The following is a 24,158-nucleotide window of genomic DNA, read 5'->3' on the forward strand; positions in this document are numbered from 1 at the left end:
AAAAAGAGTTAATAAGCAGTACAATACTGTAGGTAGGATAGAACATGGAAGATTTCCGTAAGAGATTATAACTATTTTGACAGAATTTATAGGATTCAGATGATTCACTTATTACCTCCCGGAACATTAAAATGATATAATTAGAGCCCAAACCTGTTGAACACTTCTACTGAAGGTTTTACACATCACACAGAACTATACTTGGGTGTATAGCGCTGCTTTCCCCACCTGGCTGTTCTGAAAGGAAAAGCAGGCCTTTCAGTACCCTGTGCAGTGACCGCAGAAGCTGTGTGCCACTAGCGACATGTGGCCCTGCCCGTGGGTACTCCAGTTCTGATGTTCCCTTTCGGTGGGTGGGACAGGATGGTGGTGGGCACTTTCCGAGAAGAAATCGGTGATGGCTTTCATCTTAACAGAAGAACATGCTTGAATGAGGTGCCTCGACAGCTTGACTGCCCATGTCTCAGAGCCCCAGGGAAGCTCCAGTTCAGGAGTTTGACTGCTAGCGTTTGATCACAACTTGCTCATAAGCTCCAGACCCGACCCTATGACAGGAGGGGAGAAAAAAACCACTTCAAGGTCTTGAGCTATGATGCTTAAAACTGTTCTAGTGAACCTTGCCCTCATAGAGACAGTGCACTAGGCATTTTCTACTAGATTTTATTTCCACACAGTTTAAAGAGATCACAGATAGAGAGTACTTGAAATAGTAAATGTTTATCATCAGTACATTGGATTGGTCTAGTCACGCTTATTCCCGTGGTAATCTAGTATTGTTCCTAAATCTTAACCTGTGCCAAGAAATCTCTTCTTGAAAAATGTTTATCTATATAGATATATATATATAGATCCCCCTGATCTTTGAGCCCTCCTATATATAGATATATATAGATATATATATCAGTCTCATCCAAGAGTATATACTGACTGGCAATTTACCCAGGCCTTGCAGAGTTAACAGGTGATTGTTTTCAGTGTGTGGTGTATTAATGTACCTTTCTAGAAAATGCAAGAATTCTTTTAGTTAACATGCTAATGTTTTTATTTTCCTTTTTTTTTTTTTAAGATTTCATTTATTTGAGAGAAAGCAAGCACAAGCAGGGGGAGAGGCAGAGGCAGAGGGAGACCACAGACTTCCCACTGAGCAGGGAGCCTGATGTGGGCCTTGATCCCAAGACCCTGACATCATGACCTGAGCTGAAGGCAGACACTTAAGCTAATGAGTCCGCCAGGTGCCCCATGCTGATGTCTTTATATGTGGTCTCTTTATATGATGTAGATTGTACCAGTGTAATACGGATTTAGAGTGAAATGATTTTTTTTAAAGAATTATTTATTTATTTATTAGAGTACAGGAGAGCAGGGGGAGGGGCAAAGGGAGAAGGGGAGGGAGAGAGAGAGAGACAAAGAAGAAGACTTCCTCTTGAGCACTGAGGTTGGATTCCACAACCTTGAGATCATGACCTGAGACAAAATCAAAAGTTGGATGTTCAACCGACTGAGCCACCCAGGTGCCCCTAAAACGAAGTGATCTGGAAGAGGGGTTTATTTCTTCATTACCTTGGTTTGGCATACTGCTAGTTGTCCCCCTAAATCTATCCTCTCCTTCTTCATGGTTCTAGCTATAGGCGTATAGACTTCTTAGCTAGAGGCCACATTTCCTAAACTCCTTTGCTGACAGGTATTGGCATGTGACTCAATTCCTCCCTCCATGGAACATGAGTGGGGATGTGTCAACTTCTGTCTCATAAAGAGAAATTGCTTGCTCTGGACTGGTAGCCATCCAAGTTTGACAACAGGTAGGGATGACGGTGATGGGCAAAACGGAGGGGCCTTGGGTCCCTGAATCACTTTTTGAGGCCAAGCAGTCTCATCAGCCTGGCCATTGTATTTCTGGTTATCTTTGTTATAGCAGCTTAACCTTTGCCCCGATCTTCCAGGTACTGACTGACCTCTATGAATGAAATGTGGAGAATGCTAAAAACTTAAAACTTGCAAGCTTTGTGACTAAAACAGGTATTTAAATGAAATAATGGCTTCATCAACAGAAGGTTTTTTATTGCTGATGCACCTAGTATCTTGGCCCTGTGTTATAATGGAATGAACACACATGCTTCTTCTATTGTTTCTTCATCTGGGAGGATAAAGGTTTTCTACAAGCCTATAAAAACAGGGTCTTTTTGATGGCAGCTCGGTTTATTTTTAGGTGAGGATCTTTGAGCCCTCCTGAGTAAACAGGAGGGGAGCTGAAGAGGTGCTGTTGCATGGAGGGGACGGTATTATTGCTTAAAGTTATCACCAGTACCCATCTCCTCCTGTGTCAAGATGCCAGGGGCTACACTACCTGACCATTTCACTCTGAGTATTCCTGAGATCAGTAAGACCAGAAGAAACCACCATGACTGGTCTCTTCCCATATGGAATTTTAAGAGGAAATTCTAAACAATGGGAGTGAGGTACTGGTTACCAGCCCACTGAGGACTGAATTGGACTTTCCAGTTGACTGCTCAGAGGTCTTATTCTTCTAGATCCATTCTGCAGAAGAAACAGGAACATTCTCAATGGAACACCAGTGAACACTCATTCACAGCTAAAGAAATTCAGAACTTGAAGGAACCTTGCTGAGTGCAGCCCCTGCACACTGGCTTTCAGAGGCCCTAAAGTGGTTGTACTCTGGCAATGATGGAGTAACAGGAATCAGACTTTCCCTCCTGCTTTAAATAACTAGAAAATTTCTTACAGCACATGTAAAACAATAGTTTCACACACTGGACAACAGGCAGTACAGGACTGGTCCTAAGAGAATGGAACTCAGTGAAGAAAGCCCAAAGCGGTTTCCTTCAGGGTCCTTCCAGCCTGCAGTGCTGGGAGAACCCAAACACAAGCAGGTGGTCTTTCTGAGAGCAGGGGTCAGGGGTCAGAGCTCAGGGAGGCTGAGGGCTAGAATCTGTAGGTGAGGATAACAGGAGGGGCAGGTAAAAATAATGGCTGGAGAACTTCCAAACTTGAGGAAAACTAAACCACAGATGCATAAGCTCAATGAACTCCAAGCAGAATAAACACAAGAAAAATGCACCAAGGCGCATCATAACCAAACTGCTAAGAACCAGTGATAAAATCTTAAAAATGGTGAGAGACGAAAGATAAATCACACTGAGGAACAGAACCAACTGAAAGCAGACTTTTTGTCAGCAACTAAATGTCTCAAAGGCAAGCAAGGAGGTGCAACCCTGCAACATCTGTAGGCATCCCTGAGCTGGTCAGGCTGCATCCATAGGCTTCAAGGGATTACTGGGGATATTCCTCCCCAAGACGCTATTGTTCGTTGTTCTGTTCTCTTCATTCTCAAGGGCTCACTTTCCTAACTAGGTATGCATGGTTCTCATACCTCTTCAGTGACTTGAGTAATGATTCTCGTTCCATCTTGCACTGCCAGTTTCTCTCTCAGAACAGACTGAATGCCAGTGCATTCATTGCTCTGATACACACCAGCTAGTGATGGAGAGCCTACCTATACAAGTATTGTGCTGGGCATCTCCCAGCAACTCTGCAAGAGAGAACTTTAATTGTGCATATTAGTACTTGAGTATTTACTGCATGCCAGATTTTTTTTTAGTCATTTACATGTCTTACCTCACTTCATTTAAGCCGTATAACTCTTATGAGGTGGGTTCTGTTATCGTCACTATTTTGTAGATGAGGAGACTGAGGCAGGGAGAAGTGGGGTAACTTACTGAAGACGCATGGCTGATACTCGGTGGAGCTTGGGACTGAACCCAGGAAGCCCAACTCCAGAGCCTGTGTCGTTAACCCCAATGATATGTCTTTTTGGTGGCAAGAGATGTAATTTGTCAGGATTATAGCCAAGCTGGGTCATGATGGCTAAACCAGGAATGAAACCCATGTCTGACTGCATGGCCCATTCTCTGTCTTCAACATTCCTCCGTCTTTCTGTGGCATGTGATATTAATCGTCTATTTCAACCCCTAATTATCGTTTTAGGCTTTCAGGCATTGGGTGATGATTCTACTAACATTTATTTGGAAAGGGGGTGGGACCCAGAATTATGAATGCCTTTATAGCCTAGTCCTAGATTATCTCTCATAGAAATTATTTTTCTTTCTTCTGAATAACAATAACATACACAACTAGCATATATTGAGAGCTGCCCATCTGTTACATACTATGTTAAATACTTTATATAAGTTATCTAATTTAATCCTCAGCAAAATCCTGTGAGTTAGGTAATATTTATCACTCCCATTTTTCAGGTGAGGAAAATAAGCCTTGCAGGGGTTAATAACATCAGTAAAGCAGATAGGGGTGGAAGTCTGACTGGGACTCTGAGCAGTCAGAGATGAGAGGAGAGATCTATCTGGGCATTTATTATTTTGGTTCCTTTTGATTGGAGCTGTATTATTTGCTATTCTTCTACCTAAATTAATAATTGCTAGAGCTTACTGAGTATATTATGTCATTTACTCTTTAAATTAATCTCATGATTATCCCCACTTTTCAACAAGGGTAACTAAAATTCCATTGAAGTTGATTTACTGAGGCCCCAAAAGTGGTCTGGCTAGGATATGAACCCAAACTCTTTAACTCAAAAACACATGTTTCTCTACCGTACTTATCACTGTCCTCATAAATGTTATTTTTCTACCTGTTCTTTGCTACTAGTCTCTCCTTGCTCCAGTCTCCCTCCCCCACCCCCTCTCCCACTATAAATTATGGCTAGTTTTCTAAAATGCCCATTTGATAGATCACTTTTCTGCAAAGAATGATCAAACTGTACACATGATAAAAAAGGATAATAAACTCTTTGTGATGGTGACAGAGGCCATTTACAACCTGCCTTTGAGATTGTTGCCAACCCCATGTTCCACAGCTCCCTTTGCATGCCCCCTCCTCAGAAGTACCTGTTCCCTGGCAAGTCCCTGAGTAGGTTACATTAGTCACAAGCCAGCTAGGAATATGGTGAGCTACCATGAATGTGTCTGGACTCAAAGAGACATGAGTCTGAATCTTGGTTTTATCTATTATTAGTTTTAAGGCTTTGGGAAAATTCCTTTAACTTAACCTCTTTGTTTTCTCTTTTTAAAAACTAATAATAGGGGGCACCTGGGTGGCTCAGTGGGTTAAAGCCTCTGCCTTCAGCTCGGGTCATGATCCCAGGGTTCTGGGATCGAGCCCCGCATCTGGCTCTCTAGTGGGGGGCCTGCTTCCTCCTCTCTTTGTCTGCCTCTCTGCCTACTGGTGATCTCTGTCTGTCTAATAAATAAATAAAATCTTTTAAATTAAAAAAAAAAACTAATAATAGTACTTTGTGAGTACTAAAAGAGATAATGCAAGAACTGAATGAAACATATATATGTGCCTGACATAAAACAAATAAATGCTCCATAAGTGTCATTGATAATTATTACATATTTACTGTTATATAATTAGATATTGTGATTATTATGCCTATAAATTCCTTCTATTTGAACCTATTACCAGGAAAATTTGTCTTCCTCATATCCACCTATTTACCTCCCCCACTTACTTTTTAATTCTCCCCAAGACTCTCTTCAGGTGTCAACTTTCTAGGAAGTTTTCTCTGTGTGAGTGCAGTCCCATCTCTGTTCTCTCTGTTTCCTCTACTTCTCTATATTATAGTACTTATTATACTGCTATAAATTTTAGTTTGTCTATCTCACCTGCTAGAAGGAGTCAAATAATAAATATTTTAGGCTTCGTGGGCCATTGTGATCTCTCCATACTACTCAGCTCTGCTACTGGAGCATCAAAGCAGCCATAGATAATACATAAGTAAGTGTTGCTGTATTCCAATAAAACTATTTCTGCAAAAACAGGCAGTGGACCAACTTGGCTCACAGGCTGTAATTTGCCAGCCCTATGTGCTCAGAACATAAGCTAGCTGAGGGTGAGCTGGGTCTTTCTGCTTTTGCATCCTTACCCATGACTTGGCCTAATAAGCAGTTACTGAATTTAATGAATAGTAAGTCAGCGAGAGGGAATGAAAACTATAAATTGTGCTTACATCCTCTAAAAACCCCAGTTCAAATGAACTATTCTCTCATAGTCTCCTTCTTACCTAACTATCACATCTGATTATAGGTATTTACTGTATCCTTCATACCTTTTGGACCCTGCAAGATGCTGGACACATAGGAGGTACTCAACAAGACAAGTACTGGTGGAACGAATGAGACATTCTTTCAGGTTTTGAGCATTAGAGAATAAAATAACTGTCTCTGACCAAGGGGCTCCCTAACCCAATGCTGACTTATTCTGGAACTCTCCATAGATATTATGTGGAAATACTGAGTACCGTGGTGCACATCAGGGCAGGATCAGAATTCTTCAAGTGTTCTGAGCATCAGTGCTCACAACTATTTGCTGCAGGGCTGGGTATCAGAATGGGAAGTCTGGCAGGTGCCTTTTCTTCATTTGAATCTGATTAACTCCCAAAACGATGTTTGGTCTTGATGTTTTTAGTATGTATGTTACACTCTGGTATGGTGGAGAAGAGGGGAGTACCAAAAAGGTTAATACCAAGTGTATGCTGCTGAGTGGCCACATAACTGCTCACGATAGAGAAGATCACTGACTGGAATGTAATTCTGCTTTGCTCTTTCTAAAATATCAGATTAAGAACCCTTCTTTTTTTTTTTTTTTTTCAAAGGACTGATTTGTCAGAGAGAGCAAGAGAGAGCGAGTACACAAGCAGGGGGAGCAGCAGACTCCCCACTGAGCAGGGAGCCTGATATAGGGCTCTATTCCAGGTCCCTGAGATCATGACTTGAGCTGAAGGCAAGCAGACGCTTAACCAACTGAGCTGCCCAGTCATCCCCTAAGAACTCTTCCCTAAACATCCTTTTTTTTTTTTTTTTAAGAGATTTTATTTATTTATTTGAGAGAGAGAATGCACACAAGCAGCGGGAGAGGCAGAAAAAGACTCCCTGCTGAGCAGAGAGCCTGAAATGGGACTTGATCCCAGAACCCTGGGATCATGACCTGAGCTGAAGGAAGACACTTAACAATTGAGCCATTCAGGGGTCCCTAAACATCCCTTTTCATTGCATCTTGCCCTGTGTTCTTCTGGTCCTCTACTAATACATTCTAAAAACACATTTAAGAAAATCAACAAACTTATAAAATATAATTTCAAACATACTCAAGATAAGGAAAACTCAGAGCTGTAATTCTTCACATGGAAGCACTGTATGTGTTTTCTAGCCTCGGTCTCATACAAAGCTTGTACCCTTCATCTTCCACTCAAGAACATTTAAAAGAAAAAGGCAGACTACATACCTATTTGGAAGATGATGGCTCCCAAAGGTCGTACTTCCCCCAGGTCCCACAAATAACCTCAGGCCTTCTTCTGCAATTCACATTTAAATATTTGTTATAGGGACACTTATCAGATTATTGTCAAACAATATTCCTCTTGTACTTAATTCATATTTTACATTTCAGTCTTATTAAAGAAATAAAAAACTTAGAAAGCTACATGCATGTTTTCAAATGCGGAATCTAGAAGATATCCTTGTAGTTATTTCTCATCAACTTCCCTAAAGCTATTTTTCTTTAAAACTGAGTAAAGAAGACATCTCTTCCTATAAATTTCTACAAGTAAGGTTTAATTATTTCTCTTTACAACCAGTTATACAGTGAAACTAAGTCCATTGTTAACTGCTCTCTATTCACACCAGCATGAATAATTACACCTTTCAAACTGATGGCATGTAAATTTTCAGCCTCAGTGAACATGCTGAGGAAGGAATAAAAGGATTCTGTTATTCACTCTCATCTCAAGATCACCACCCAACTCTCCAAATTACACAGTGATGTGAATGTGAAGTACCTGTGTCCAGTTATGTCAAAACAGGTGAGACATCTGTCATACAGTATGTAAATATGGTGGACGTTGAGGCATACACAATAAAACCTTTCTTTAAAATTGGTGTTTTTAAACTAAAGTTCATTCTTTTCCCAATTTAATATCCATTCCTGGAAATACATGAACTACAAAGTTATCTTCAGATTTTCATAGGCAATGAAATTTACTTTACCAGCATGCAACTGTGTGATACAGGGTTCCTTTCCTGTTGGGCACACAGACCACACAAACCTGGGTTGCAGACATCTATGCACATTTAATGTTATCCACCCACCTTCCGCACTGGAATCTAGGCTGAAGTCTTGACTCTGGAGTATTTTCTCCACAATATCATCTGCATCCACTCTGGTGTCATCAACTCGCTTCAGTTGAGATTCTACAGAATCTTGCTTCACTGGGCATCTAGAAAAATTTTTTTTTAAATTTTCTCCTCCTTCTTCTTATGTTATGAAAATAAAGTTGTTTTTTCTCTCCATTTAAACACAAACTGAAAGCATACCTTGTGAGCAGGTCTGAAGCCGTATCTTCTTTGCCGGCTAGATCAAGGTTTGGTTCGGCTGTTTTTGGCTCAATTTCATCACAGGGCTCTAGAATGCTTTCAATGCCTGTTGACGTGCTTCCCACTGAGGTGTTTCTCCTGTGGCAGAGCTCCGAGAAACTGGATGACCGGGAGTGGCAGGAGCTATACCCTGTCAGAGAAGAGCACTTTGGATAAAATACGAGTATCAAATACACTGCAATCAGGCATTCTTCTCCCACACCCCAGCAATTCCAAGTAATCCTTTAGAGCAATAACTAAGGAATTCAGCCTCACTGTTAGGCCCTACCTGATACTTTTGACTGCTGGCTTGCATAGCTTGATGTTCTAGAATGTCCACAGGCACCAAGTTCATCTGGAACAGAGGCACTCTTTGCTGAAAGATCTGCAATACGTCATAACACGATGTTACTAAGACTGCTGACAAGTCAATGGTCAATTTGTATTCTCATCTGCAGATTTTATAAACTGCCAAGTTCATTACCAAAAAAATTAGTTACAAAGTGAAAGAGACCCTTTTAAAAACTGGTACAATGTCAACTCTGTCGCAAGAAATTTAAAAAAATGTAAATACCTGAGTTTACTGAAGAAATACAGTTGTTGTTTTTCTTTCCCATAAGATTTAACAACACTCTATCTTCAACCATTTTGGCTTTTATGTTCAATATTTCTCTAATAAAAATGAGTTGGATGTATTCTTATACTTACAAAATAGCCAGGTTTTTGTGTGCTTTTTGAGGAAATCTTGCTCTCAAAAAAATCCATCACAGCAGTAAACTAAAGAGCACTCTGTTATTTTAATGTTAGTGTTGCTAGTGCTAGGCTATAATTTGGGCAAATGTCTGTGGTTTAAATCAACACAGCATGGAATGCAGCAGTGAGAATAAAAGTTCTCAGGAATTGACTATAGTATTCAGTTTCAAAGTAAATGTACAAAAAAAAAAAAAAACCCACAAAAAAAACCCAAACCAAAAAACCAACTGTCATTTCTAGTAGTTCCTGATAATATGCATGTTCCAGACGCCAATTATGTATTTCCAGAACGAGGTTCCTCAGAATGCAAAACTGTGACCATTTTCATTAGCGTGAAATATTTGGAAACTAGAACTGTTTTTCACTTAGAGGCAAAAGGAAACCAATTGAGTAATACAGCAATTACACAGCTGTTCTATAAATGATATTGGATGCAGCCGGACCAAGAAATGCTGCCCACCAAGGAAGCTCCTGGAGCGATCTGGCCCTTCTGCAAAGGTTCTCACTTCTGGACAGGCCATAAGATAGGAATCCAAATCAGCATTTCTGGGCCTGCTCTACAGTGGTCCTAAACACAAAAGTGAGCTCTATCAAGATGGAAACCCGAAGTATTAGTTCATGAATCAGGAATGATACAGGACTAAACTTTTACTCCTAGGGTTGTCTCAGATTTTAATTCATCCATTTATCTACTGGTTTTCAAAATGTATTCATTCAATAATTATTTATTAAACTCTTACCAAGTCAGGTGCCCAGTAGTATATAAGATATGGGGGATACAAAATAAATGCTCAGAGCTTATTTATTCATTTTTTAAAAGATTTTATTTATTTATTTGATAGAGGCAGTGAGAGAGCACAGCACGGGGAGCAGCAGAGGGAGAGGGCGAAGCAGGCTCTCCACTGAGCAGGGAGCCCGATGCGGGCCTCAATCCCAGGATCCTGGGATCATGACCTGAGCCGAAGGCAGACGCTTAAACATCTGAACCACCCAGGTGCCCCCATTCATTTATTTTTTAAAAAGATTTAAGAAATAATTTTATCCATTTATTAGAGAGAGAGAGTGTATGTGCAGGAGGTGGGGAGAGGGAGAAGTAGGCAGGGAGCCTGATGCAGGACTTGATCCCAGGACCCTGAGATCATGACTTGAGCCAAAGGCAGACACTTAACTGACTGAGCCACCCGGGTGCCCCAAATGCTCAGAGTTTAGAGGGATAAGTGGTTACGACGCAATGTGGCAAGAACTGAGAAAGCATTATTAAGAGCTTCACAGGACAATACGTCAGGTAGTTGGGGCAAGACCTCATAGAGGAAGCTAACTCAAGATCTTTAATCTCATATTGGCAAGACTTGGGGGGGTGGGGGAAGCATTCCTCATGTGCAGAGAACAGAGACTGTTTGGTACAGTCAGAGCACTGGGTAGTTGGGCAGATATGACGGAAGGGAAAAGAGAGATGAACCGATGCTTGGTAGTGAGGGACTTTCTGTACGTTTAAAGAAGGAAATAATTCGATGGCTCTAAGCACGGGTGTGGTTGACCAAATCTACATCCCGGCCACAGGGTAGACAGGGCGTGGAGGAGCTACGGCTTTCACAATCACCCAGCTGAGAGTGAGGGGTGGTTAGTGGGGCTTGACTGCCAAGTACATGAGTGTGCAAGGGTAAGTGAGACAGATGATGCAGGAGCAAGAGTTGGGAAGACTTGTGTCAGGTGTGGGGAGCCTGAGGTGCCTGAGGACGCCTGGTCACCATGCAGTGGATTGCTCCCATGCCCCTGGCCTTATGCTGGAGGTACAAAGACAAGACCTGATTTGGAAGAACTTGGAGTCTGGCTGAGGAGAAACAAACAGATGGATTTCGGTAGAACAGGGAACATGGAAAGTGGACCTTCCCAGAAGGCATTTGGAAATGTGCACCTGGAGTTTAGGGGGGAGGTCTGGAGGCAACACAGATTTGTAAACGGAAGTGTTTGATTCATAGTTACATGATCACATTTACATGAGGGTGATAGCTAAATCCCAGGGTGTAGAGGATATTGCCCAGGGATGGTGGGAAGAGGAAGGTGGAAGAAGATGAAAAGGCCTCCAAAGAAGGTGGAGAAGGAAAGGTCAGAGAGGTGGGAGCCAAGGGAAAAGAAGACTTCAAGAAAGAGTACTGGCCAAGTCAGGTGAAAGCAGAAACAATGCCCACGGGAATTGACAGTCATGTTCCTAGAGCCATCATCAGGACAGGGCAGAAGACAGAAGTCAGGTGGCACATGTGTTTAGGAATAAATGTGCTCAGTACATTCTTTCTAGAAATTTGGCTCTAAAAGGTGTGAAAGAGGGAAGGAAAAGAGGGGAAAGCAGAGGAGGGGAAGCTGCACAAAGAAGAGCAGTAGACAAAGGATGTAGGGCCACTGAGGTTTTTTTTTTCTTTTTTAAATAAAGAATTCAGTTTAAATTCTGAAGAGAAGGAGCTAGTAGAAAGGTTAAAAGTATGCGAAGGATTCACTGATCCTAAATCAAGAGATCTGAAATCTTCTCTTTGCATATCTGTGAAGGTGGTGAAAATGTTAATCTCATCACTACACCTTTCTTTGCATTCTTTCAAATAATAACCTTGCTCAAAAGGAAGAGAAGAAAGGAATCTCTTAAATCCTTTTTCTTCCACCAGCTTAACATTTTCCCCACCCTGCTTTTAACTCCTGGAGCAGATTCTGAGGACAGCTGGGAGTCTGCCTGGAGAAGCACTGGGGAAGGCAATAACGCAATTTTTAGCCTGCAGCCCTGACCCACCCAATCAAAACCTCTGGCAGCAGGTTTAACAAGCCCACCAGGTGACTCTGATGTACACTCCTGTTTGGGAACCACTGACAGAGGAAAGGGATCCAGGGAGGAGGCGCAACACCTGACAGGTGGCTAGCAGATTGCTGGGCAGGTGGAATGGGCAAACTCCCAGGGTTCCAGGTTGCACCTGCAGGGAGCAGAAGTACACGTCGAGGCGGTGGGGGGGTGGGGTGGGAGTGGGTGTCACTGCAATGTTTAACTCTTAATCTGTCAGTGCCTAAAGTTTTAGACAAATGAAACATTGGCTTAACCCAAAACTCCATAATTAAAACTCTGCTGATAATTATTGGCCCATTTCAAGCTATCTACCCATAGAATTTTTTTGTGTTTGCTTGTTTGTTTTAAAGATTTTATTTATTTATTTGACAGAGAAATCCCAAGTAGGCAGAGAGGCAGGCAGAGAGAGAGGGGGAACTCCCCACGGAGCAGAGAGCCCGATGCGGGGATCGATCCCAGGACCTTGAGACCATGACCTGAGCCAAAGGCAGAGGCTTAACCCACTGAGCCACCCAGGTGCCCCTACCCACAGAATTTCAAGTCCAGGTGGGACGTGGGACTTGGGGAATCTTTCAGGATGTCAAGTAGCACAAATGAAAAAACCAGTACGCCACACACCCATACCTGCTATTCCGAGATGGATTTTGAGAGTCTCTCCACCTTTTCTGTCTTCTTCCAGAGATTCAGATTCACCAGCAATTGGTATAGACATCGATGTAGAAGGAGGCCTATAAAAAAATATTCCTAAGGATCAGAACTTGATTGATGGGTGAATCTGAAAACTTGATAGTGGTAATGATTGGCTGTGGAATCAAAATGCAGCCTTAGTAAGGTGACTCCATAATGCTACCTCATTGAGGGTGAGTGTAATAAAAATCAACAAATACTGTACGAGCTTCCTCAAAACTGGAAATAGATTCATGGGGGGAAAAAAAGGATTTTTACTCAACAGAGAATGTGAGACCAGAAAGGGCACTGCCTTCACGGAGTCCGGGAAAGAGAGAGGAGCTCTGTCCACGTGTCCCCAGCACCATCAGTACATGATGCTTCAGGTGTCAACTCTGAGACAATACCGGGATGTGTGGGGCATCAAGCGCCTCTGCAGCTGAGGTTGGAAGTGGTATCACGCCTCCTTCTCCAGCTCTCTTGTTGGCTTTACTAACTGCTTCAATGGTTTTGTCTTCTACCTTCTTCTCTGTAAACAGTTCACCTACTCCAGGGGGGAGTCTGTAAAGAACTCCAGTTGTTTAGATTTGCTTTCTGGGCTGGATTCTCTGGGGCAGGTGATAGATATATTTTCATTGGCCAATTCTAGGCTCCTATCTCCCTGTGGAAGCTATGTAGCATGGAGGGGCAAGTTTGAGCTCTAACAAGAACTTTTTGTTTGTTTGTTTTACATAAAACATTCCCTAACCTATTGAGGTTGATAGTTTAGAAAAAAAAAAAAAATCATATCTTCCTAGAGACTACGCCTTGTTGACCTGAGGTAAAATACAAAGGTGGTTGAAGGAATCGTGAAGCTGACCTACTATGTGGCAATTCTCGTTTCTGTTATTTTGTATTTATTGAAATTCAAAGCATACTAGCAAAATACCTCCAAAATAAGGATTACTAAAATAAACTAAAAAAGTATTTCCAAAATCAAGACGACCAAAAATTAGTTAGCCTGAGTATATTAGTCATCTCTTGTTGCTGTAACAAATTACCACACACTTAGAGACCAACATAAATTTATTATCTTACACTTCTACAGGTTAGAGGTATGACACAGGTTCCACTGGACTAAAATCAAGGTGTTGGCAGGACCACACTCGTCCCTGGAGGCTTTGGGGGAGAATCTGTTCCCTCTTTTCCAGTTTCCAGGGACCACCTGCATTCCTTAGCTCATGGCTCCTTCCTCTTGTCTTCAAAGCCAGAAAAGTTGCATCTTTCTCTGTCCTGTATTTCACATTTCCCTCTGACCCTGTCTTCCAATTGTCTCTTCCCTTGGATTATATCTCTTCTCTTTAAGGGCACTTGGGATTATATTGGGCCCATCTGGAGAACCCAGAATAATCTCCCTGAGGCCAGCAGATTAGTACCTTAATTCCACCTGCCACCTTATTCTTCTTTGTCATTTAATCCAACATATTCACAAATTCTGGGGATTAGGACGTAAACATCTTGGGGAGGGGTGCTAATGCCGCATGAATGCCATGCATTAAATACATCACAGTTTAATAGTCTCATGACAGTTCAGTAATTGTCATTCACCTGCCTAAATCTACAGAATTTATCTTTTTAATCTATATAAAACATTAAGCCAGGTAGATGTAACAGTAACAAAAAAAGTAAAGCAATATAAAACAAATTGTACATTTCAAAGTAATGGTTATTTGTGTGTATATGTTCATGTATGTATATATAAAAGTATACATGTAGTCACGTGTAAATGTGTATATATTATATGTGTACATATGCTATGTGGTAATTCTTTAATTCTTACTATATTATCTCAATAGAATCCGCAGGCTATTCAGATCCTTGAAGACAGAGACATTTAAGATTGCCATTAACCTATTTAATTTATAGATTATTTCTATCCTATGATCTCCTAAATTCCAAAATTGCACACCCTGGCGGGATATTTTCTTTTTAAAACTATCTATCTATCTATCTAGAACATGAATGGGGGGTGGGAGTGGAGGCTGGGGGAGGGGCAGAGGGAGAGAGAATCTTACACAGGTTCCACACTCAGTGCAAGCCCAACATGGGGCTTGATCTCAGATCATGGACCCTGAGATCATGACATGAACCCAAATCAAGAGTTGGATGTTAACTGACTGAGCCACCCAGGTGCCCCCTGTTGGGATATTTTCAAATATGTGTCCTGCAAGTACACTGACGTCAATATATATCCCCAACTAAAGCCATCTTCTTTTCCCAAATCTGCTTTCTTCTTGTATTCCCCTACTCCAGATGCCATCATAGTCCATGAAGTAACCAAAACCAGAATCCTAGATGCTGCCTCTGGGTCCTCCCTATTCGCATTTCTCCACAGCCAATCAATTTCCAAATCACACAGACTCTCTCATATTTCTCCTATTTATCATCTCTTGTCAGCCTCCACTAATTACTTCAGTTTGGTCTTCTTTATACATTATGCCCACGAGAGTCTCCTCACAGGTCAGCCTCCCTCTATCTGTGCTTTGGTCACTGTGGTCCTTCTGAAGTGTGCATGTGAACATGTCTCCATCCCTCCACCTCTTAGACCCATTCTCCAGCCTTCAGGGGTCTCAGCCTGTAGCCTCTTCCCTTTCTCGCCCTCTCTCATCTCTGCCCTTTCCAGTCCAGCCTAACTTCAGGGCCACGATACTTTTAGCAATACCTTCAGTTTGGCACCCCTTGTTCTGCAGTCTCAAGCACCTTGAAGAGCCCCAAGCCTGTACCATTTTACTTTTCTTCATTAACTGCTCAAATACTGGGGCAACTAAGTATTATGGATAAAATTCATTAACCATGGGAAATGAATGGTATTAAGGCAAATTTAAAATCTTAGCTGGGCCCTGGCAGCTCTCCTAAGTCTCCCTAGACAACTCAGTCCATGTTGAATAAATAATCACTGACTGTTTAGTGTCAGTTTTTATTGTTACCCCTTTTTGTTCTGAAAATGTTTTTGTACCCCTTATCAGAAATTGTGTAATATAGCTCAATTACAGAATGAGAGATGAGATTTTAATTTCACAGTAATGTTTACAGTGTGTGAAAAATGACCTAAAATGACAATATTACCTACTTAGTATTCCTGCCCTGTAACAGCACCATAAACTTGTGCAAGCCATTTTCTTTTCCTAGAGCGTCTTTACCCATCTCCTCTGCTTCATAATTTCCTATTCATCCCCTAAAAATTAGCTCAGTGTCACCTGCCCTCAGTGAAGACTTTCCTGGCTTTCTTTTTTTTTAAAGATTTTATTTATTTATTTGACAGAGAGAGACAGAGAGACAGAGAGAGAGAAAACACAAGCAGGGGAAGTGGGAGAGTGGGAGAGGGAGAAGCAGGCTCCTTGCTGAGCTGGGAGCTCAATGCGGGGCTCACTCCTGGGACCCTGGGATCATGACCTGAGCCTAAATGACTGAGCCACCCAGGCGCCCCAACTTTCCTGGTTTTTAAGAAAAAGTAGTTAGGGATCGTCTCTCCTCTATGCCTTGAGAGCATCATATGTCCTGTGTCCACCTCCCAAATAAACAGTGAATCCTTCAGAGCAGGGGCTGGTCTTAATTTAGTTTGGTAAATGTTAGCACATGGTAGACAATCGATGCACATGTATTGAATAAATGAGTGACTCTTGGGACCTTGGACAAATTAGTTCCTTGACCTCTGAGCCTCAAGGTCCTCACTTAAAAAATATGGAAAAGGCATCACAGAGTTGTTTCAAGAATTAAACTGGGAGATAATAATAGTCATTAAATCATTTTGACAAATAGTAATTTCCTTCCTCCCAGAATGTAAATGTTCCAGAGCCCCAGCTACTCAAGAGGATTACATCATCCCTAGATCTGCTTCCCCACTAAGTTGTCAGGTGCCAGTGAAGCATAGAATTTCTCTCCCAAAATATCCTTTGTCTTTATTAGCACTAGTGGTTTGCTTTCTTTTCAGCCAGTTTCATTCTTTTACTAGAGCTGGTGGATATTTGATAAGTTGCAGAGACTACAAAAGAGAGTTTAGGGCAGACAGTTACGAGCCTGACTTATCAGCTGTCTTATGCATAAATATAGGCTCATGGTATGAAATTTGTCTTTCAGAAAAATAATATAAGCCATATTACAGATCCTCTGCTCATAAAATACCAAAGCTAGAATTTAAAGCTGAGAATGTTAAATTGCTATATTCTTGTTAGTTTCTCTAGTAGGTTTTTAAAAACATTTTATCATGAAAAATTCAAAGACAGACAAAAGCAGAGAAAATAGTGGAATGAACCTCCCCAGCAGTTAGTCACTTACATCTGGGTTTTACAGACAAATAGTCGTGTCACTCAATTGCTTTGTGCCTTAGTTTTCTCATCTGTAAGATGAGAACTTGGATTATATAACACTTTTAAAACTGTGAAGCTCCCTTAGAGACTTCAGGGGTAGTAAGGTATTATATCTTTTTGTCCCACAATAGAAAAATGCTATATACTGGGATTCATCATACATTTGAGCAGAAGGACTTTGTGACTAAATATTCTGAAAAAAAAAAAAAATCACTGGACTAGACAACCTCAAACATTATTTTCAGCTCTAAAGCACTGTGATTTTATATTTCTGATATATACTAAAATATAACCTAATAAAAATAATTTACTTTTTACATCATTTAAACACTTTCCTATTCAGTCCACACTCAGCATGTGCAAGTGCATGGATGTGTTAGAGCTGTCCTTTTTCCACTGACACATGTACAATTTCAGATATTTAGAGAAAAGAGAAAATAAATATTGGGGGTTTCATTTTCCTGAGAAATACTTTTATGTATCTTGGGATTAAGCAAAGTCTGTTTATTCTAATGAGTTACAAACATCTTTTTCTATAAATAGAAACTCTAGACTGTCAGATTTATATTCCTGGAGATAATACAGAATATAAGATGATCTATTTTTGAGCTCTTTAGTATTTCAGTTGCACAAATAGATAAAATGCTAGAGAAAGGGCCAGAAAGGGAATATTTATAAGTTCATGAGAAGGAATGATGAATTCCTTTTCTTCTACTTACTTTTGCTGCTCATTTTCTCATTTCACCCTAAGCTGATTCCACTAGAAAAACACTGTTACCTAAGAAGCCAAATACAGTATAGCAAAAATTGTTTAGTCCTAAGAGAGCAGGATATAAAGCAAAAAGCCAGGAAATTAAGGTTTGAGAGAGGACAACACAGGAAGGGTAAGTTACAGTAAAATGCATGGTTTAATCAATAACTGATTTGGACAAAAATATGTATTTTCATCTTTATAAAACACTGTAAATAGGAAACTATATAGACATCACTATTGAAAATTTTTTTTGAAATTTAGATTGAGAGTGAGTGTGGTGGGAGGGCCAGAGGGAGAGGGAGAGAGATAATCTCAAGCAGACTCTTCCCTGAATGCAAAGACTGATACAGGGCTCGATATCACCTCCCTGAGATCATGACCTGAGATGAAATCAAGCATCAGACACTCAATTGCGCCACTCATGAGCCCCTGGACATTACTATTAAAAACATGAAGTTGATACACAGGGAAATAATTCAGGTTTCCTTTTCTAAATATATTTTTCTCAGATATTCAAATAATATATAATTAACTTTTTTTTTTTGTCTTCTGGACTGCTAATGAGCAATCCTACTGCCTTTTCCCATTCTGTTCACTCTCCTACACTCTGAGGACTTTCACACATCTTTCCTCAAACCCCCACCTCCGTCTTTCCCATCCCCACTCCTCAGTGATCATCTTGTTTCCTATTTCACTAAGAAATCAAGAACAATTTGAAAATAAGTTCTATTTGCTTCCACTTTTCATATACCTGCATCTGAAGACATTCTCTACCTTCATACCTCTTGACAGTCCAAGGACACTGTCTAGCAACTGTCCTTTTTCTCTTCTGTACCATATCTCGCCTTCTCTATTGAACCATTCGTATCAGCACACAAATATCCTGAACTATCTTCCATCTTAAAACACCCCAAAGACCTGCCCTTGACCCTGTATCCTCATTTTATTTGTAACCCCATTTTCTGTTCCCTTTTTTTTTTTTGCAGCAAAATTCCTCATAAGAATTGTTTATATTTTCTCCAATTTCTCTCTTCCCAAACCTTCTTTAACTCACTCCAATAAGGCTGCAGGCTCATAGCATTCTACTGAAGTGCTTGTTGAAGGCACCCATGGTCTCTGTACTGCAGATCCAAAGGTCAATTCTCAGTCCTCATCTTCCGTGATCCACATCCATGGTGTGGGACAGAGCTGATTAATCTCTCCATTTTGAAACACCTCCTTCACTTGGTTTTCAGGCCAGTCCTCTCCTTTGGTTCCTTCCTCCTCTCTCACAGTTGTTCCTTTGCTGGTTCTTCCCCGTCTCCCCAATCTCCAACACACTGGGATGTCCCACCCCTCAGTCTGTGTTCTTTTTCTTTCTTTATGCTCACTCCATCTGGGTCATTTAATCAAATCCATGGCTTTAACTACTATCTATGTGCTGATGACATCATGATTTCCAAATGTGTATCTCCAGCCTGGGCCTCCCCACCGAACTCTGTAGTGCCATATCCAACTGCCTACTTGAGGTGCCTGGCTGGATGTTAAATAGGGATCTCCAACATAACATGTCCAACACCTAAGCTCCCAACCTGAACCTTGCCTCTCAGAGGCTCTCTCATTTCAATAAATGAGTTACTCTGGCCCTAAACCTTGGACTACTGGAACAGCCTAACTCATCTACCTATTTCTGACCTTGCTCCCATCGTTGTTCCCACAAATTGTCTATTCTCTACCTAGCAGCCAAAAGTCAGATAATTTTAGTCCCCTACTCTAAACCCTCCAGTAACTTTTTATCTCAGGTTATAAGTAGCCAAGGAGACTTTTTATCATCTGATCCCATTTCCTATCCCCCTTCTCCCCATTCTCTCTGTTCTAAACATACTGGTCTCCCAGCAGCCTGTTGGACATACCAAATACACTTCTCCCTGAGGCCTTTGTCCCTGGTTCCTCTACTTCAAATGCTCTTTCCCCAAATATCTGCATGGTGTGCTTCCCCCCTCCTTCAGGTCTCTGCTCAAATACCATCTCTGCCAGGGAAGACTTTTTTTTTTGACTACTCTCTCTATAAAACAGCAACCTTTCTCCCCACATGCCCTCCCACCCTGCATTATTTTCCTCGAAAGCACTCTTCGCCATCTTTATATTATACATTTATTTCTTAGCTTACTGTTTTCCTCTTAAGAATATATGCTCCAAGATATCAGGGACGGTCTTTTTTTTTTCTTCTCATTGCTGTTTCTCTAGTGTCTAGAATAGGGCCTAGCACATGGTAAGGCATTTAACAAGTATTTGTTGAAGACATGACTAAGTCCACAGAGATCAAATTAAAAAACTTAATTTGTATAGTTTCACCCAAAACTTGAAGATGATGAAAGATTACAGCCTAAATAAATTTAGAATGTGGGCAGCTCATTTGGTAAAGGGTTAATAGTAATTTCTATGTGGGTCAGGCAGTCTCCTAGGAAAAGATTGGTCCCCTTCTAGGTAAACAATACAATATATAAATGTAAAAATTTAAACAAAAAAAAATCACTATTATACTTTCAGATAAATAATTCATTTACTGAGAATCAACTTACGTTTTAAAACACGGGTCACCAGACATCAGCTGCATACTGATCAAAACCTGAGTATTAGAAAAAGAAATATGATTACAAAAGTCCCCTTGAGAGGAGAAGCCATGTTCTGCTAACCCACACCTCCCCCACAGAACCTAGGCCAGTATTTTCTACTTAGAGATTATTCGATAAAGCAATTGCAGGATTGAGTTACATCCAGTATTAAATTGCTGCTTGTTTATACAGACCATTTTCCAACATTCAAAACATGGTAATGGCAAAAATCGGTGCTAGAAAGGTGGAAAGGGAGAGCAAGTGCCACAATGTGATGCCCCGTGCTGGTGCACTGGTCGCCCTGGTCTCCCAGATTCCTATGGTGCTTCAGTGTGTGGAATGTTTCCCTCCAACCTGCCATGTCGATGCTTCAAGGGGAGCTTGTGGGGGCTTGTGAGAGCAGAATGCTTCTGGCCTTTGCTCTAGCTTTAGAACAGAATTTAGGGGCATCTGGGTTAAGTGGGCTCAGTCAGTTAAGGGTCTGCCTTCAGCTCAGGTCATGATCCCAGACTCCTGGGATCAAGCCCTGCATCAGGCTCCCTGCTCAGCAGGAAGCCTGCTTCTCCCTCTCCCACTCCCCCTGCTTGTGTTCCCTCTCTCGCTGTGTGTCTCTCTCTGTCAAATAAATTTAAAAATCTTAAAAAAAACAAACAAACAAACAGAATTTCAAGTTTTGTTAATGCTTTCTGAAATGCTGCTTTTCTCTACTTGCTGATGGTCTCTTAAGACTCGGTCGTAGGATCTTGTTTTGTTCTTGCAGGAAAAATAATGGTAATAGCAGGAATAACAACAATGTTAACAGCAATTGTGATTTGAGAATTGTGTGCCAGGCATAAGCTAAGTGTTGTATACTGCATGATTTCACTTACTGTTCAAAACTCCAATGAGAGACTTTCCTTTTAAGCTCAGGAGACAAAGTGATATTTTCACTATCAGGTAGCTAATAAAGGGCAGATCTGAGATCTCAAACTAGGACTGCATAATACTGAAACTCATGGTCTCTATGAAGAAGAGAATATTTATTTATGTGCATATTTTCTACCTAGTGGCTGACATATATCCTAATAGAACCTCATTTCTTTCTTATTTCTTCACCTCTGTACCTCTACTACTGTTCTTTTTCTGAGCGCTACACTTATTAAATGTGGGACCCGAGCCAGCTGTGCGGGCATCCTTATCCCCTCCACTTTCATACAACTCCACAGTCTGGTTTCTAACTACGTAAAAACAGCACTCTTGAGTATCCTGAATGTCTCAGAAGGGATGGAGATGGCACTTGCAGCTTGTAAGACATTGTGTGGGGAAGGAGAACAGAAAGAGTGGGATAGTGGTTGGAGGAGGTGTTTGTTTTAAATACAGTAGATATGAGAGCCGTTTCTCCATATGTTAATGAGCATAATTCACTGGAGACAGAGATGGTTAGGAAAAGGGATAGTCCAAGTTGCAAAGCTCTTGATCAGGCAAGCTTTGGACTCTAGCACTTAAGAGGAAGGAGTGACTTTGGACAGGGAGAGGGACATTTCCTTCATTGTCATGGGGGCAGAAGGGATAACAGGGCTGGAAAGACAGGAAGAATTGTAAATTCTGCAACAGGAAGATGAAGGAATTTGAATCTAATGACTTGTTTTCTCCATAAAGGATAAAGTAGGACCACTAGGGGTGGTGTGTAGAGATCTGAAAAGAAAGAAGGTATAAAACAGAGTATTTGGTAACTGGGAAAGGACGCTTACAAAGGAAGGAGAGTTGCTTGATGGCAGGGAGCAAGACTGTAGGAACAGCGGCTGGATGGTTGTGTGATCTTCTCCAGCAACATTTGGCAATTAGGATGCAGACCCAGAGAGGACAGCTGAAGTTGAGCTTAACTGGGGTTGGGGATTCGCTGGGAGAGAGCAATGAGGGAGATGGGCAAAGGAGCAAGAAGTACTTTTATTTGAGAGAGAGAGAGCGAGCACAAGCAGGGGGAGCAGCAGAGGGAGCGGGAGAAGTAGGCTCCCCACTGAGCTGGGAGCCTGACATGGGGCTCGATCCCAGGACCCTGTGATCATGACCTGAGCTGAAGGCAGATGCTTAAGCGACTGAGCCACCCAGGTGCCCCACAAGAAGTGTTTTCAAGCATAAGAGAATCATGGATTCTGGAATCTAAGCTGGATACAGAGGGAAGTGGAAGGAAGTGGAGGCTGGTAGACAGTGGGAGAACAGTAAGGTGAAGGACAGCTAAGTGAGCAGTAGACCAAGAGGACTGGAAATTTAAGAGACAAAAGTAGCAGAGGGGAATACCAGTGGTTAAGTTTCTAGAGATAGAAAAGTCTAGAGTTTGGCCATGAGGGGAGGAACTGAGAAGAAGAAAAAGAAAAGCATGCTGGAGAAGGGTAGTTTAAGGAACAGAGAGACCTCTGGCACATAAAAGATTAGCTCGAGGGAGAGAATGCATAGAGAAGACAGTCCACAAGGACAGATCACCCACCAGATGGTGAAGCCACCAAAACATGACGACAGAAGGGATGGAAAGAGAATCTGTGAGCCAAGAGCTAAGTCATCGATGAGCAGGAGAGAGAAGTTAACTAGGTGGCCAGGAGATGACAGAGGTCAGGCAGGGAGAGAGTGTGAGAGTTGAATCGTGTGATTTATAGAAGACTAAGTTATGTGGTGCCTGGGTGGCTCAGTCAGTTGAGTGTCTGACTCTTGGATTTAGCTCAGATCTTGATCTCAGGGTTGTGAGATCGAGCTCCACATTGGGCTCTCTGCTCAGTGTGGGGTCTGCTTGAGATTCATTCTCTCTCTCTCTCTCTCTCTCTGCGCCTTCCCCAACTTGCGCATGCATGTTCTTGCACTCAAAAAAAAAAAAAAGAGCAAGTTCTTTATAGGACCAAGTGAGAGAGATAGTGTGAAGGGATCAATGGGGAACCAGAGGAAACTACTCCAGGAGCTGGCCCTAAGGAATGGGGATAGGATGGGGGAGTCTGAAATTAGAAACTTATTTCAATTTCCAACAAAGACACTATAAATCAGAGAAGGATTATAAATCTTATACGGCAAATATGAAGAAACTGAATTTAGTGGCTTGTTTTGGGATGAGTCTAAGAATGAACAGTGCAGTCTGTTCCTTCTGAGTCTGGTGCTTAGACAGCATGGTAACATGAAAAGACCACTGACTCTACACGGCAGAAGATAACGCATTCTGGTCTCTGCTCTGCCACCGATGACTTTAGTAAGACACTTAACCTGAGTCTCAGCTTCTTCATCTGAATCTACCCTATCCATCACTGTTTACGTCATACAGGCATATGCAACTGCTCTGAAATTTTTTGTTTATTTACTGAAAATGAAGTTTGAAAAGTGTAGGTGTTGGGGAATTCTTTGCTCCACTAACTTCTGACCATCCAGTTTTTATTCTGAATTATTTTCCTTTTTTAACGTTAGATAACTTACCATCATGGGGTAACCTCACTAAAATACAGCAAAAAGTTTGTCCAGTGAGTCTTACTAGGTACAAGATGCTTTACAAACATTTTCTCAACCGGTCTCATTTAATACCCTCATCAACTCTCTCAAGTGTATGTTCTCCTCTGTGGCCACGAGAATAGGAGGCTGCTGATGGTACTTAGAAACAAGAGGGCAGATGCCTAAAGTGAGTTTCACCTGTCACTTTACTAGTTATAGGAAAGCCCAGTGACTTCTCTGCACCCACCACAGATGCTTGGGAAGTCACTCTTTGGGAGCAACAAACATTTTTAAGGTCTTCCCTCCTCATGCTCCTTACTCTCTATGAGCCCTTAT

At 41.5% G+C, this 24,158-nt stretch overlaps 1 protein-coding gene across 1 annotated transcript in view; it reads right to left on the bottom strand.

Moving 5' to 3' along the window:
* Window positions 1–258: 258 nt before the first annotated feature.
* EEIG2 (EEIG family member 2) overlaps window positions 259–24,158 on the bottom strand; it is a gene marked incomplete at both ends in the record, with an annotated part of 101,590 nt that continues 77,690 nt past the window's right edge. The window contains 8 exons of the mRNA XM_080801676.1: window positions 259–502; window positions 3,735–3,974; window positions 7,318–7,387; window positions 8,181–8,308; window positions 8,406–8,595; window positions 8,734–8,829; window positions 12,646–12,749; window positions 20,349–20,395. Coding sequence (XP_080657802.1) covers window positions 259–502; window positions 3,735–3,974; window positions 7,318–7,387; window positions 8,181–8,308; window positions 8,406–8,595; window positions 8,734–8,829; window positions 12,646–12,749; window positions 20,349–20,395 — 1,119 coding nt within the window. The remainder of the gene's footprint in view (window positions 503–3,734; window positions 3,975–7,317; window positions 7,388–8,180; window positions 8,309–8,405; window positions 8,596–8,733; window positions 8,830–12,645; window positions 12,750–20,348; window positions 20,396–24,158) is intronic.

The sequence above is a fragment of the Martes martes genome (assembly GCF_963455335.1).
Source record: "Martes martes genome assembly, chromosome: 4".
NCBI lineage: Eukaryota > Metazoa > Chordata > Mammalia > Carnivora > Mustelidae > Martes > Martes martes.